Here is a 14,014-nt window from a genome sequence, read left to right as displayed (position 1 = left end):
GAATGTATATTTGGATTAACTTTAGTATTAGCAAATTAGTTAAAAAATACTTGTTAAAAATGTCAGACTATTTAGCTATTTGGCAGTTTAATTTTTAATGTCTGCCAGTTATATTTATATAATATAACTTTATATATATGACCGGCAGCGTGGTGTAGTGGTAAGAACACTTGCTACACCACACATGAGGTCGTGGGTTCAATCCCCACTGATCTCATGCTGTAGCGCCCTTGAGTAAGGCGCTATAAACGGTACAAACTCCTGCTGAGCCAGCACTTAATCAGCAGTGTAATTACCGGGCAATTATAGTCTCTATAAAATTCCAAACAGCCACAGGCAACTCGAGACTGGGTCGGGGTAACTGATGTTACTCTATGTTTAAGTCGCGCATTCGACTTTCCCACATCGAGGATAAAGATATATACAAAAAAAAATAAATAAAATAAAACAAATTCTTCTTTGATCTGTTGACTGTGTTAATTTATTTACTTTTTATTTCTAAAGGTAAAATGTGATGGGATTTATTAGTAATAGTTTTCAATAATAAAATCAATTCAAGACAACTCAATAAAGGATTATCAATTTTAATTGTTTTACTATAGAATAATTATGGCTGGTCAAAAAGGTTGGTGATTTTAAAAACCTGAATTTAATTTATGTATAATAATTACTTAGCTGTTTTATTTATTGTTAAAAGTTATATAACTAACATGACAAAACATAAGGTTTTTTAGTTAATAAAAACAATGAACAGGTTATTTATAGGTCATATATTGACAATAAAATTCCAAACGGCTGAAGTCGACTTAAGATTGGATCGAGGTAACAAACATTATCCAATGTTTTGGTTGTAAAGTTGGCCTTTTTTATCAAGGATAAAAAAAGGCTTTTCTTCTATGTTTTTAATAAAGGCCTTTAATAATTCGTTCTGCAAAAGTTTAATGAAAATACAATAATAAAAAGGGTTAATAATAAAAAAAAGACAATTTTCAATGAAGCTGGGGATTATTTAAAGTTTCTCTAAAACTAATTTTTAAATGTTGACCTTTCTTATGATATTATTAAAAATAGAAAAGTTTATATTTTTATTTTTTATTTCGACAGCTTTGGTTAGTTTTGATTACAAACCTGAAGCTCCCGATGAACTTGGACTCAAGGTCGGCGACATAATCACTGGGGTGGAACAAGTAGAAGAAGGATGGTGTCGTGGTTCACTAAATGGCAAAAAAGGAATGTTTCCAGACAACTTTGTAAAAGTAAAGAATTGTTGAATATTTTTTTGTGCATTTTTAATAAAAATTTTGTGGTTGGCCTGTTTTAGTTTTTATTTAATAAAATTTCGAATTTTAATAATAATAACAATTTTAAAATACTAAATTTATAATATGGGCTATATATTTTTGGTATTTGTGTTGGTTTTTAATAGAATTGTTATTTAAATTTTTTATTGTCCGAATGGTTTAATTCCAAACTTTTTTTGGCTTCTGTTAGTATAGGACTACATTGTGTACATAAGTTTTAAACCAATTTGCTTACTTGTATAAATAGTGACCCATTTTGATTTTTAACTATCATCCGTTAAGTGTGTTTTATCAGTGTAAATAAAATCCTCTTGAAAAACAAAGTAGTTTTTTAACTTTCTGTAAATAGAAAATTAAAACTTAATATATTTAAAGTTTAAGGCGTAGACTTTTAATTAACTACCAATTAGCACAATTTAGTAGCAACCTTGTGTAGTCATATAAGAGTGTAATTATAATAATTATGGGTTGATGTAATGGTTTGTGTTTTCCTGTATTAATGTTTATATACCATCTTGTAATATATGTTGATAAACAAAACTGTTAATTTTTGTAAATGTTTGTTTTTTATTCCCGGTACTTGAGATAATATTTAGTATACAAATATAGCTTTAATTTAATCCTTATATTATAGCTTTAGACTCAATCTATATAGCTAAATAAGTAGATTAAAATTGTGATTGACAATTGTCTATTAAATTCAATTAGTATTATCAAAAACTGTGTTGCTTTTAGTCACATAAAAAATTTTAATTGTGTATTTTATTTATTGTTAATTATAATTCATTTTTGTATAAAATTTGAGCTAATGTCAAATTTATTTATTTTTTAGATAATTGAAGAGAAACCCAAACCTGTTGCTGTTGCTCAACCAAAACAAAAGAGGAAAAGTAAATAACCTTATTTTTAGTTACTTAATTAGCACAAAATAACATTTAATTAAATTGTTGTTTTAAAAGTAACAAATGGTAGTTATAACATTGTGTGGAGACTATCAAATATAAAATTGGTTTAAACTTCACTACCGAAACCTTATAGTTAAAGGTCATATAAAAACATAACTTAAACTAACTGCTTTTATCTAACTAACAGTGGGTTTTATTTGTTTTTAGTAATAAGAAAAGTAAAAGTTACATTTCCTTATGACCCGGTCAACGAAGACGAATTAAAATTAGAAACTGGAGATATAATTGACGTCATTCATGATGTAAGTTTAACTTGTTTTAAAGTCTTTTAATTTAAGTTACACATTTAATTAGGTAAATTGTAGTAGCGCCATTATCTTATATGGCAGATTTAAAAATTGTTACAATTGTCCTTTTCCAGAAAATCTTGATTTGAAATAAAATAATTGATTTAAATGTGCATCAACTAGGCAATATTTATACTGCTTAGTATAAAAAACATAATTGGTTTAATTTATTTTTCTGTTTTGTTGTAGTTAAATTTGTGTTTTTGTAATTTTAAACTTCACGGGTAAATTTTTATGCTATTTTTGGTATTTTTCTTTTGTTTAAACATTTTCAAGCCTAAGTTTGTGAGCCAATAATATCAAGTTTTACTTTAGTAGGTAGATTTATTATTCGTTGTGCTTAAAATATATATAGGTAAACAAAATTAAACTAAGATTTCATGTAAATTGATATTAATTGGCCCATTGTAATTTAAATATACTGATGGTTGTAGTTCAATTTTGTCATTTTTTATTATACTAATCATTGGGCATTTTTAAAATAAAATCTAACTATTTAAAAATTTTTAATTTTCACTTATTAACACATATATATATTTATTTTTTAAGAATTCTAAGTAATAATTTTTTTGGTTAAAAGTATTTTGTAGTATAAACTATAATCAACCTGACATTCAGACAGGAACTTTACTTCACTCTTAATTTTTCAAGTAAATACACGAAACCTACAGCGTCAAAACGTGATTACTTTAAACTTTAATCCTCTTAAATTTCTTAATGACATCATAATCTTGTATTATGTTGATAGTGAAGTATGTAGTATAATAAGGAAATTATTTTAACACAAGTTTTTGTGTTTTAGCTACCTCTGCATTCATGTAATGTGTTTTCATTTGTGGATTTATATAAAAATTTTGTTTCATAAAATATGCTGTTTAGTTATGGTATATATGGTTGTCATTTTATTTTTTAGGATACTTCCCTTTTAATTTAAAAATTGATTCATTTTTTAAATCCGTTTCAATTTTCGAAAAAAAAATTTTTTAGTAATTTAAAATATAAAAAATAATAAAAAAAAAAAAAAATAATTTTTTAAAAAAAATAATTTTTATTTTTGATTAAATAGGAAGAGGAAGGATGGGCAACTGGAATTCTGCGGGACAAAAAAGGGGCTTTTCCTACAAACTTCACTGAGGTCGTGACCTCTAAACAACAACAACCTGCAGGGAGTCCGGTACAAGCCCCAGCCCCACTCTCACCGCCTCCTAATGAAGGGGAGAAACCCAAAATTGAGAAACCAAAGGTGGAGGAACAGGTGGCTCAGCCAGCTCAATCTAAAAAGGTTTTTAAAAGTTTTATTTTTTTTGGTAAATGTAGTTATTATAAAATTTGCTGCTAATGGTTTGGTCTTTATATATTAAATATGAGGTTGCGGGTTCAATCCCCACTGCTTTCATGCTGTAGCGCCCTTGAGTAGGACGCTATAAACAGTATAAACTCCTGCTGAGCCAACACTAGATCATCAGCAAATTTTTTGGGCAATCATAATCAATAATATCCCAAACTGCCAAAGACAACTCAAGAGTGGGTCGGAGTAACTGATGTTACTCTATGTTTAGGTCGTGAATTCGACCTTCCCAGATCGAGGGTAAAGATATACAAAAAAATAAATATATATCTTAAAACAATAGGTTGCAATTATTTATTTTCATGATTAAGTTGGTTTCTTTTAGCATTTAATGTAATATGATTGTACATTTGCATCAAATTAACATATAGTAGCCTATAAAAAAGAAAATTTTAAATCATACTTTCTTGTCAAAGAGGCAATATTACCACTTGTTGTATAATGGCTTCTGTAGTATATATTTGTTAAAACTATTTTGTATATATATGCCATGATTTAACTAACATTGGGCTATTTAATGTAAGGAAGTGTTTAAATTTTTAACATCGATTTAATAATATTAGGTGAAAGGAATAGGTTTTGGAAATATATTTGGGGAAGGTCCAATAAAGTTGAGACAATCTTCATTTGGGAATAAAGAAGATAAAAATGTAAGTTGGAATAACTTCTTAAAAAAGATGTTGAAATTTTAACCTTATATCAAATGCTTTTATGAATGTATGCTTTAAACTGCTGGAATAATTTTTAAACTCTTTGTAAATAGAAAGTGTTTTAAAAAATTGTTGAATTTTATTTGTATAAATGCTGACTTATACCATTAAAAGTAAACATTACTTCTTACAATTTTCACTATCAGAATAAATGTCATAAAATCTAGTAAAGTAAATAATGACGAAAATTGTAATTTTATTGGTTTATTTGTTTTAAAAATGGAATTAAAAAATTATTAATTTCTTAAAAAAACACTGGCATTATAAATAATAACTATTCCAACAACCATTTTCCAGGCACCAGTAAATGAAAAACCAGTTACACCAGTACAACCAGACTCTAAACCCATCTTTCCAGTGACACCAACCCCAAAAGGGGTTCATCACCCCCCTAAAAAGACCACAAAACCCCCTCCAGAGCGGTGTGTGGTGATGTTTGACTATGCAGCTGAGACAAATGATGAACTAACGTTGGTTAAGGACGATGTGATTGTGATTATTGATAAGGAAAGTGGGGATGAAGGATGGTGGGAGGGTGAGATGACAGACGAGAATGGAAAGTAAGTACTTTAAATATTTATTTTAAGTCACTACTTTACTTGAAAGTAAATATTTAAAGTGGTATATTAGAGAGTTTTGCAATTTTGTAGGTGATGTATATAACATAGTATGGCTAAAAATTAGTTAGTGTGGCTGACAATGAATCATAAAATGCCTTTAGAACCTTAAAAAATATCTGTGGTACTTACAATTTAATTTTTTTAAATACTGGAAAATGATCAATAATAAAAACCAGGTTACCATATTTTTTGTGTGACGTAGAAAGTACCAAGTAGCGTAGTGAATGTATACAAGCTATTACTTTCTACGTCATCACAAACAACGCTTTCCTTTTTTTTAATTAATTTAATTTTTTTTTAAGTTGTATAACTTAAAAAGTAGGTGAAATTATTTAAAGTTAAAATCATTTTTGTGTTTAGTAACAACTGTATCAAATTTTAGGTAAAGAAATATCGCAAATATATGACTTTAATGTTTATTTTTTTATAACAATTTAAATAATAATTTTTTTGATTCAATACTTTAAATATTGATTTTTAAGTAAGGTCTTTAGATATTTATTTCTTTAGATTAAGTTTTTTTTAAGTACTGTAACAAAGAAATTTTTTAATTGAAAGTCAGTTTTTTATAATCATTTTTAAAAAAAGATCCTGAAAAAGTTTAATTTAAATTATAAGTTTATCAATTTTAGTTGGCTTTCAAAACAATTTGATTTTATTTATAAATTTCAATGACATTTTTTTTTAAAGTTTAAATCAATGGCCCCACAGCTTTAAAAAAACATTTAAAAGGAGTTTAATAATTGTAAATTTAACATTTATTTTAAAACACAAAAATCAAACAAAAATGTTAAATATTTCTTGGAATATGCTTGCTTGTTTTTTCAAAAACACACACTACGTGACGTTATAGAATTAGTGTTAGATAGATGATTAATCCAGGTCAATAATGTGTCAGTGCATTCAGTTGGTGTTTAAAGAGAATCTAAAATAAAAGAAACCTCGTCAATTCATGTCATTGCTTAAACATTAAAAAAATCATTTATTTCAAGCACTCTTATGTTGAACTGTCATTTTTTGGACCTATTGTTGTTTTTTTTTATTTTAAAAAGACAAGTTTTTATACTTTTTCTTTTATAACAAATTAAGGCTTTAAATAGAATATATCAAATGTATGGTTGCATTTATTACATAAAAGTAACTCCTTTTTTAACTTATTTATTTTTCATAAATTTCACACAGAAATATTAAATAATTTTATGATATCTATGTGTTCAAATATTGACCTACAGATTCTAATATTTAAACCAAATATGAAAATGTTAAAATTTAAATTAGTTTTAATAATCAGGGTTCATTTGTGTTTGTTACAGCAAATATATAGTTTAATATTTATTAATAAGATAAGAGTTACACAACAGAAACTGATTAAGCCATCGAGTAATGGATCACCAATTCTCGTTTTTGTTTCTGTTTAAAAATATTTTAAAACTGAGTTCATGTAGTTGCTAATTATGAATCAAATATTTATCATATTCTTTTAAAGTAAATTGACAAGGTTTTTTTTTTATTTGGTTTTTAATTATTTAAACTAAAAAGGTAAATTGTTGTTTTTTTTTGTTATATACATCGCTAAAAATACAAAAAACAAAACATTTCTTTTTGCCCTTAATATGAACTTGAAAAATATGATGCAAATTATATATCTAAATTCTGGTTACTATTAGAATTAAAAATTGATCAAGCATTTTGGATTAACAAAAAAGTGTTTTCAAAAAATAATTTTTGTTTTTTAATTTAGGAAAGTTCGAGGAGTGTTTCCAGATAATTTTGTGAAGTTGTTGCCACCAGTTGAAAATGATATCACAGTCGAGGTAAAAATTTACATAATTAAATTTATTTTTAGCTTTATGGGTTAGGTGACTTGTATTTGGATTCGAAAAATATCTAATTAAAAATTTGAGGTATTTTAACAATAGCCAAACACAATATTTTTTACTTGAAATTTGTGGAATTCCAAATACAAAATTAAAAAATCCTATTTATTTCTACAATATTTTGTTATCTGACATTTCAATCCTTTAAAGTATTTTATATTTACTTAATACCATTGACTTCAAATTAACCGTACAAGTATTCTGAATAGACTGGTACTCAATAAAACACAAAGACCTAATTGCTACTCTAGAGCATAGGAGTTCTATATTATATAGGTTCTGTATAATATTAAGTATATATGAATGTAGTTTAACTGTAGTGTATAGGTATTTAATATTGATATAAAAATTAGGTTTAAAATTTGATTTTTTTAATTACAAGCAATTAATATAACTAGGTTAAAGTTGTAAATTAATAGGGTTTATTTGTTAGTCAGTTCAACTTAAATTATAGTTAAAAATGATGTAGTATAAGTTGGCAGAATTATTAAAATAAGGCTTCAAAATGTGATTTATAAAGCTTTACAGGCTAATTATTATATCTGTATAAGCTAATTAATATACTAGGTTTTAATACTAAGAACATCTTATTTATATAAATATTATATTTTTTAGAAAACTCCTGTTAAGGAAAAAGAACTGGTTGAAACAAAAACAAAACAAAAAGTTAAAGTTCAAGAAACAGGTTGGTTCAAAATTACCTTTAAGTAAATTTTCTTTACATTTTGTTATAAAAAATTTAACTAGTTCTTATTTTAATAGTTTATATAAAGCCAGTTTACTTTTATTCAATATTAGGCTCGCTCTGTGTTTTATTTGTTGTAATATAGTTGCAACATTTAACTAATATTTTGTCATGATAATTCACCTGCGCACCACAAATGGCAGTTTAATTAATTTGTAGGTCTATAAATTAAACATAAGCAATTAGATATACATATTTTGCCCACTGGGCTTTATCGATTTTATTTTTATATCAATATTTTTTTTATTTAGAAGAAAGTGTGAAATTGAAGCCATCTCCATCAAGTTTGTTGAAAGGGAATTCACTTAAAAGAGTGGCACCACAGGTAAATTATTTTAAACTTTATGGAAACAATATTTTGTATCTGGTTTATATATCCCTTAAAAAAATTTATTTGATTTATAGTTACGAAAAATTAATTAAAAATTTTATGTTAAAAATAGTTTTTTAAAATTTTCTTAAAAATATTATTAGTATACTCAACAAAAGAGACATTTTGATAAGGTAAACTTAGATTAATACTTAGTCTTTTCATAGCTTTGTGTACTATGCATAAATAAAACATAAACCTATCATCTTTACACTAACAATCTGATTTACTGGACTTTAATAACTTGATTTATTCTCAATTAGTCGCTTCTTAAACATAAAAGTAGACAGCTCACTTACTAAGATAATATTTATTGTTCACCCAGGCACAATAATGTCTTAAAAACTTTTATTTTAAGTTTGTTTTAAGTTAAAAATTAACTTCTTATCTTAATATTTTGAAAGTCCACATGTGTTATAATCTTATGTGAAATTAAAGTGTGTAATTACTTGATGAAAAGTTTATTGATTCAAGCTGAAGTAGAAGGTTGTTTTGTTAATGTTTATTAAAAAGTAAATTTATTCAGTTTGTTGAAACTTTGTGTTTCACACCAGCTTATATTTGTTAAAGAAAAGTGTTTTAAATTCAGTTGTATATAAGTTAAGGCTTGTTTAATATCATTTTGGTTTCACCAAATTAAAAATGTTAATATTTTTATATAAACATTAGAAAATAATATTAATAATGAAGGTAGTGTGTTTATTAATGTGTTTGCTATAATTTTAAGATAAGATTTTTATACAACCATAGTTTAACTTTATATCCTTTTTTTGATATTAGCTTTTTAAATATTTTTTTTTTTGAAAATTAAGTTTTGGATAAATATTTTTTTAATTATTATTTAATGTTTTATGTTTAGGCTCCACTTGTTGTTGCAAACAACAAACCAGTTGATCAGGATCAAAAAGAAGGAACAGGTAAACAGAAGTTATTTAGTTAAATAAAATAAGGATTAATAAATTTTTCAAATATCAGAATTTGATTTTTTTTAAACTTTATTAAATATTAATTCTCTAGCTTTAATATTGTTAAATTAAAGTGCTTTTAAAACTTAATTTTTGATGTATATTTTTTTTCTATAACAGTTTAGGATAATATTGTTTATATTTGCCCAAAATTTAAACTACTAATTGGTTTTGAGCTAGGCAGGATTTATATTGTTTAAAGCACCTTACTCAAAGGGCACCATAGCATAAAAGCATTAGGTTTTAAAACAAGTACCTCATGTAGTAAAAGTTCGGTAGTTTGGTTAGACGGTTATGGCAGCGCACTACGAGCCGAAAGGTTTCGGGTTCGAGCCGCACCAACGTCACACTATTCGCCCTTGAGCCCGGCGTTTACGGATAGCTCAAACATGTCACAATATCACTCCTACCCAATATAAAATATAAAAACCTATCACCTTAGGGTAATATGAAAAAAAAACCTTATTTAGTAAAGCTAAACGTTATTACAACCCACTGCCAGTGTTTTAATGTGGTTGTTTCATGACAACAAACGGGAAAATAAAAACTTAATAAATGTTGATTTTTATCACAGATTTTAATGAACTGAACAGCTCCAATGATCCCCAACTAACTCATTACAAGAGAGCAGGGGGTCCCGCCAACAGGAGAAAACCAAACGCAACTGGCAGAAGAGAAAGGGTAAACACTTTTATTAATTTGAGTAAAAACTTTTTTTTATTAAAATTTTTTTTCGGTGAAAATAATAAAATTCAATATATAATTCTTTTTATTAACACTTTTTTAAGTTAATGATAAAAATAAATTGGGCATACTTAAAAGCGATAGTTATAATAATTAAACCTTTTTTTATATTTTGTTGTTTTTAAATAGTTGTTGCATGGTCATGTTAAGTTTTATTATTTTTTGCTTAAATGCAGATTTTATGTGAGTTATTTTTGCCATTTTTTTTTCAGTTAAAGTAAAAATTTGACGTCAAATTTTTCATTAAAACTTGAAGCTACATGATTGGAAAATAAATTTTAAAAAATTCTAAAATGTAGAAATTTTTTAATTTTTTTTTATTTTGAATCCAAAAATAAATCATGTAGCTTTTGGTTTCGTGCTTTTTGTGTTTTTAAGTTCATTTTTTATGAGTTGGTTACATAGGCTAAAGAAATAACAGAAGAACAACAGAAAGAAATGCCAGAAGTTGAATCTGAACCAGAAAATGAGAAAGTTGAACCAGAACCACATTCGACACCAAAACGTGAAAGTACCATCCCTAAGGGTGCTCGGGGTATTCAAGTTATGCCGTCTGCCAAAACAACGCCAGAAGGCGCGCAAACTGACGCCCCATCGTGGCTGAAAAACTTACGGACACGAAACTCGGTTAAAAAACCAACTGACAGTGCGTTGTCGGCCGCTGTGTCACCCCCAAATAAGGAAGAGACCCCCAGTTGGATGACTGGTTTAAAGAAAAATAAACCACCTTCGCAAAAACCAAAACCAAACACCAGCTCTGTCTCGCCAAATCCATTTACACCACCTGCAAAACCAAGCCAACCAGTAATACCACCAGCTAGGCCTAGCAACCATATGGTACCCAAGCCTGTTGCCACAACAACCACAGCACCGTCAACCAATCATGGGGTGCCTCCTCCACACCCAGCGCCTCCTAGTGCTGAAAAAATTGCTGAGTCGCACGAAAAAACAAATTGGAAAAAATCGGCGAAGAGTAAATCGGAGAGTAGTCTTTTGGTGAGATGTCAAAAAATTTTGTTTCGGCTCCGATCAGTTTTTGTTGTTTTTTTAATTTCTTTTTTGTTACATTTGATTTCATTTTTAGTTTTGCATGAACATATAAAAAACTTTAAATTTATTTTATGCAAAATTGTTAAATTTTTGTATTATGCACAGGCGAGCGAAAAACGAACAAACGAGAACAACAACGAAAACTCGAAACCTGCTGTTGCCGTGGAAACTAAGAAACCAATGAAACCTCCAGGAACTGCCTTACAGGTAAAAGTTTAAATTCAATTTGTTGCGAAAAGAAAAAAATATTTTTTGAGTATTTTTTAATAATCAATTTTTTAATAAATTTTAGCCTCCTAAAATGCCACCCGCTGCACGCCCAAAACCCCCCACCCCCAAAATTAAGCCCCAGTTACCCACTAGCAAGCCAGTTAGTGGTGGGGCACTGGATGAACTGAAAGATGAGATAAAGCACATGAGAGAAATGATCGCAAACATGCAAATTGAACACAAGTAAATGTTTTTAATTTTTATATAAATCTTTATTCTTGATGTGGAAAGGTCGAATGTGCGACCTAAACTTAAGCAGTTTGGGATATTATATAGATTATAATTGCTTGAAATTAAGCTGCTAATCAAGTGTTGGCTCATCAGGAGTTCAAACCGTTTATAGAGTCTTACTCAAGGGTGCTACAGCATGAGATCAGTGGGGATTGAACCCACGACCTTATGGTGGTGTACCAAATGTTTTTACCACTACACCACGCTGCCGCTTGTAACTAATGTTCAGAAATTTTTTTTTGGATAAATGTTGCCACATATAATATATATTCAAAAATGCATTAAATGCACCTTTATACTTAACATGAACATATTTTTATAGTTTAATCCAATCCTACTTTTACACTATTAAGTCTGTAAAAAAGTATTAAAATGCTTATTATTTGTCTATAGTTTTTTAAGCATATGCTTAGGTTTTAAAGCCATATATAATATATACACACGTATATGCTAATTTTATTAGCCTTCAAAATAAAATAAATTGCAGTTGTTGCAACCATATTATGACAATTAAAATACAGACCGTATGGTGGTTTATCAACTAGTGGTAATAATGTTAATTTGATCATGGTAACAATTAAGTACTTTTATATTTGTAGGAGAGAGGTTGCTAGTTTACAACATGATTTAAATGAGGAAAAGAAACATAGAGAATTGTTGGAAGTAAATTTTTTAATTTATTTTAGTTTTTTTATTTTATACTTTACAAAAATATATATTTTATTTATTGTATTTGGTTTTAAGTCACTTATGGATCAATGTGGTGCCTAAAAAATCACAACAAAAAAAATTAATTTTATTTTTTTGTCATTTTATAAAAAAAATCTAATATTGTTTTTTCTTTAATTATTTTATTTTATTTTTGTAATTTTTAAGAAAATTAAAATCATTTAATTTTTTTTAAAGATTGTTGTTTCTGAAATGGGAAAACAAATTGGTTCTTTGAGCAGCAGTTGAAAAAGTATTTACCCTCAAAGTACTTACCATATCGAGGATAAATTGTTAAAACTAACACAGTCGATAGAAAAAGTTGCTTACATGCTGCAGTTTAAATTTATAATCAGTTAATCCAAAAAAAAACGAGATTTCAAAAAAAAATCATAAAATTTTTAATTTTTATCTTTTAAATGTTTTTGTTTGTTGCAAATGGCAATGTAGCGTTCAATATATTCAGTGAAATTTTATTTTAAGTTTTTTGTTACTGCTTACATTTTTTGCATAAACTTTTGGTTTAAAAGTGCCTTAAAATCTAGTCATCAAAATAATAACAGTAAAACTTAGGACTTACAACTTAATTCGCATTTTTTTTAATTTACAAATTTTAAAACTCTTAATTTTAACTTTTCATTTCATCATTGTTAGTAAGAATTGCTATGCAGTATCATATTTGCATTCCTAAAAAAAAACAGTAAATTGATTTCAAAATTCAAAAATTTAACATTTTTGTAAAAAAAATTCTGTTATCCAATTTTTTTCATTTTAACTGTACTTTTAAAAACTGAGTTTTATACGAAAATAGTACATCTAAAAATTCATTTTTATAAAAAAAAAAATTACAAATTTCATTTTTTTTAAATTCAAAAAAAGTTTATTTTAAAACCATTGTTAATTATATTATTTCCACTGCTTTACACCTAACCAGCACTTAATTATCTCCGTACATATTAAAAAAAATGTAACTTTTTGATCGAAGCCCAATATACATTTATAAGTAAACAGCTCAAATTTATGCATTTTTTTTACATGGTCCAATCTCAAAAATTATTTTTGTTTTTAAATCTGGTACATTTCTAACTGATTTAAAAAATTACAAAAATTTGTGTTTTTTTTTCTTTTAGATATAAGGGTAAAGTTAACGCTCTTAATTTGTGCATACTAACATTAAAAAAAAATTTAGTAAAACTTTGCAAAAATGCAGTTTTAAATGTTTATAATGTTCTAAAACTTGATTAACCACTGATTTTTAACAATTTCGTTGTTTTAAATATTTTCAAAGTTATTATTAAGTTTACCATTGTATGTTAAAGCTAGTTATTCTAACTTTTTAACCCCAAAAATTGTTTTTATTTAGTAAAGGTGGTGTACTAACATAATAATTCATTGTAGCCGTTTTAACTTTAAAAAATATTGTGATTTTTTTCCCTTTTAAAGCAATGTGTTAAACCTTATTTCATTGTAATTTTTGCTTGAGTGTATTATTATTCTTAATATATTTTGCTACGTTTTATTCTTTGGTGTATTATGTCCTTTTATTAATGGATATTCTGTGTAATTCTGCTATTTGCATATTTTTACAGAATCCTTTCGATGATTATTACAAGCTTTGTCAGTTTATTTGAGTGTTTTTTGCTAAAATTAAGATTTTTTTTAGGAATTTAGGTTAAATCATAGTAAAGAGTTTTGTCTACCTTAGAATAAAACAGATTTTGGTTTAGTGGTTGCAACTAGCAAGGCAACTTCGTAGAAAACTTTAATTTAATATTCCTAGCCTTAATGTAACTGTTGTAAGAGCTCTAACTTAAAACCGAGTT

General features: G+C 26.8%; 1 protein-coding gene across 2 annotated transcripts; it reads left to right on the top strand.

The window, feature by feature from the left end:
* The first annotated feature begins 501 nt into the window (after positions 1-501).
* LOC145749728 (uncharacterized) lies at positions 502-13,811 on the top strand. Of its 2 annotated transcripts, XM_082565576.1 has the most exons (18): positions 502-625; positions 1,105-1,256; positions 2,134-2,191; positions 2,414-2,508; positions 3,620-3,835; positions 4,465-4,551; positions 4,909-5,171; positions 6,973-7,045; positions 7,724-7,793; positions 8,105-8,178; positions 8,328-8,357; positions 9,083-9,140; positions 9,763-9,869; positions 10,338-10,928; positions 11,088-11,189; positions 11,275-11,435; positions 12,083-12,146; positions 12,390-13,811. In XM_082565576.1, exons 1-18 carry the CDS (start codon positions 610-612, stop codon positions 12,438-12,440), a joined length of 2,268 nt encoding a protein of 755 aa, XP_082421702.1. In that variant the 5' UTR covers positions 502-609; the 3' UTR covers positions 12,441-13,811. The 2 variants fall into 2 exon arrangements, with proteins under 2 accessions (XP_082421702.1, XP_082421711.1); XM_082565585.1 differs by lacking the exon at positions 8,328-8,357.
* Positions 13,812-14,014: the final 203 nt, after the last annotated feature.

This window comes from Corella eumyota, chromosome 1 (genome assembly GCF_963082875.1).
Source record: "Corella eumyota chromosome 1, kaCorEumy4.1, whole genome shotgun sequence".
Lineage (NCBI taxonomy): Eukaryota > Metazoa > Chordata > Ascidiacea > Phlebobranchia > Corellidae > Corella > Corella eumyota.
This window is presented reverse-complemented; position numbering and strand designations above follow the sequence as displayed.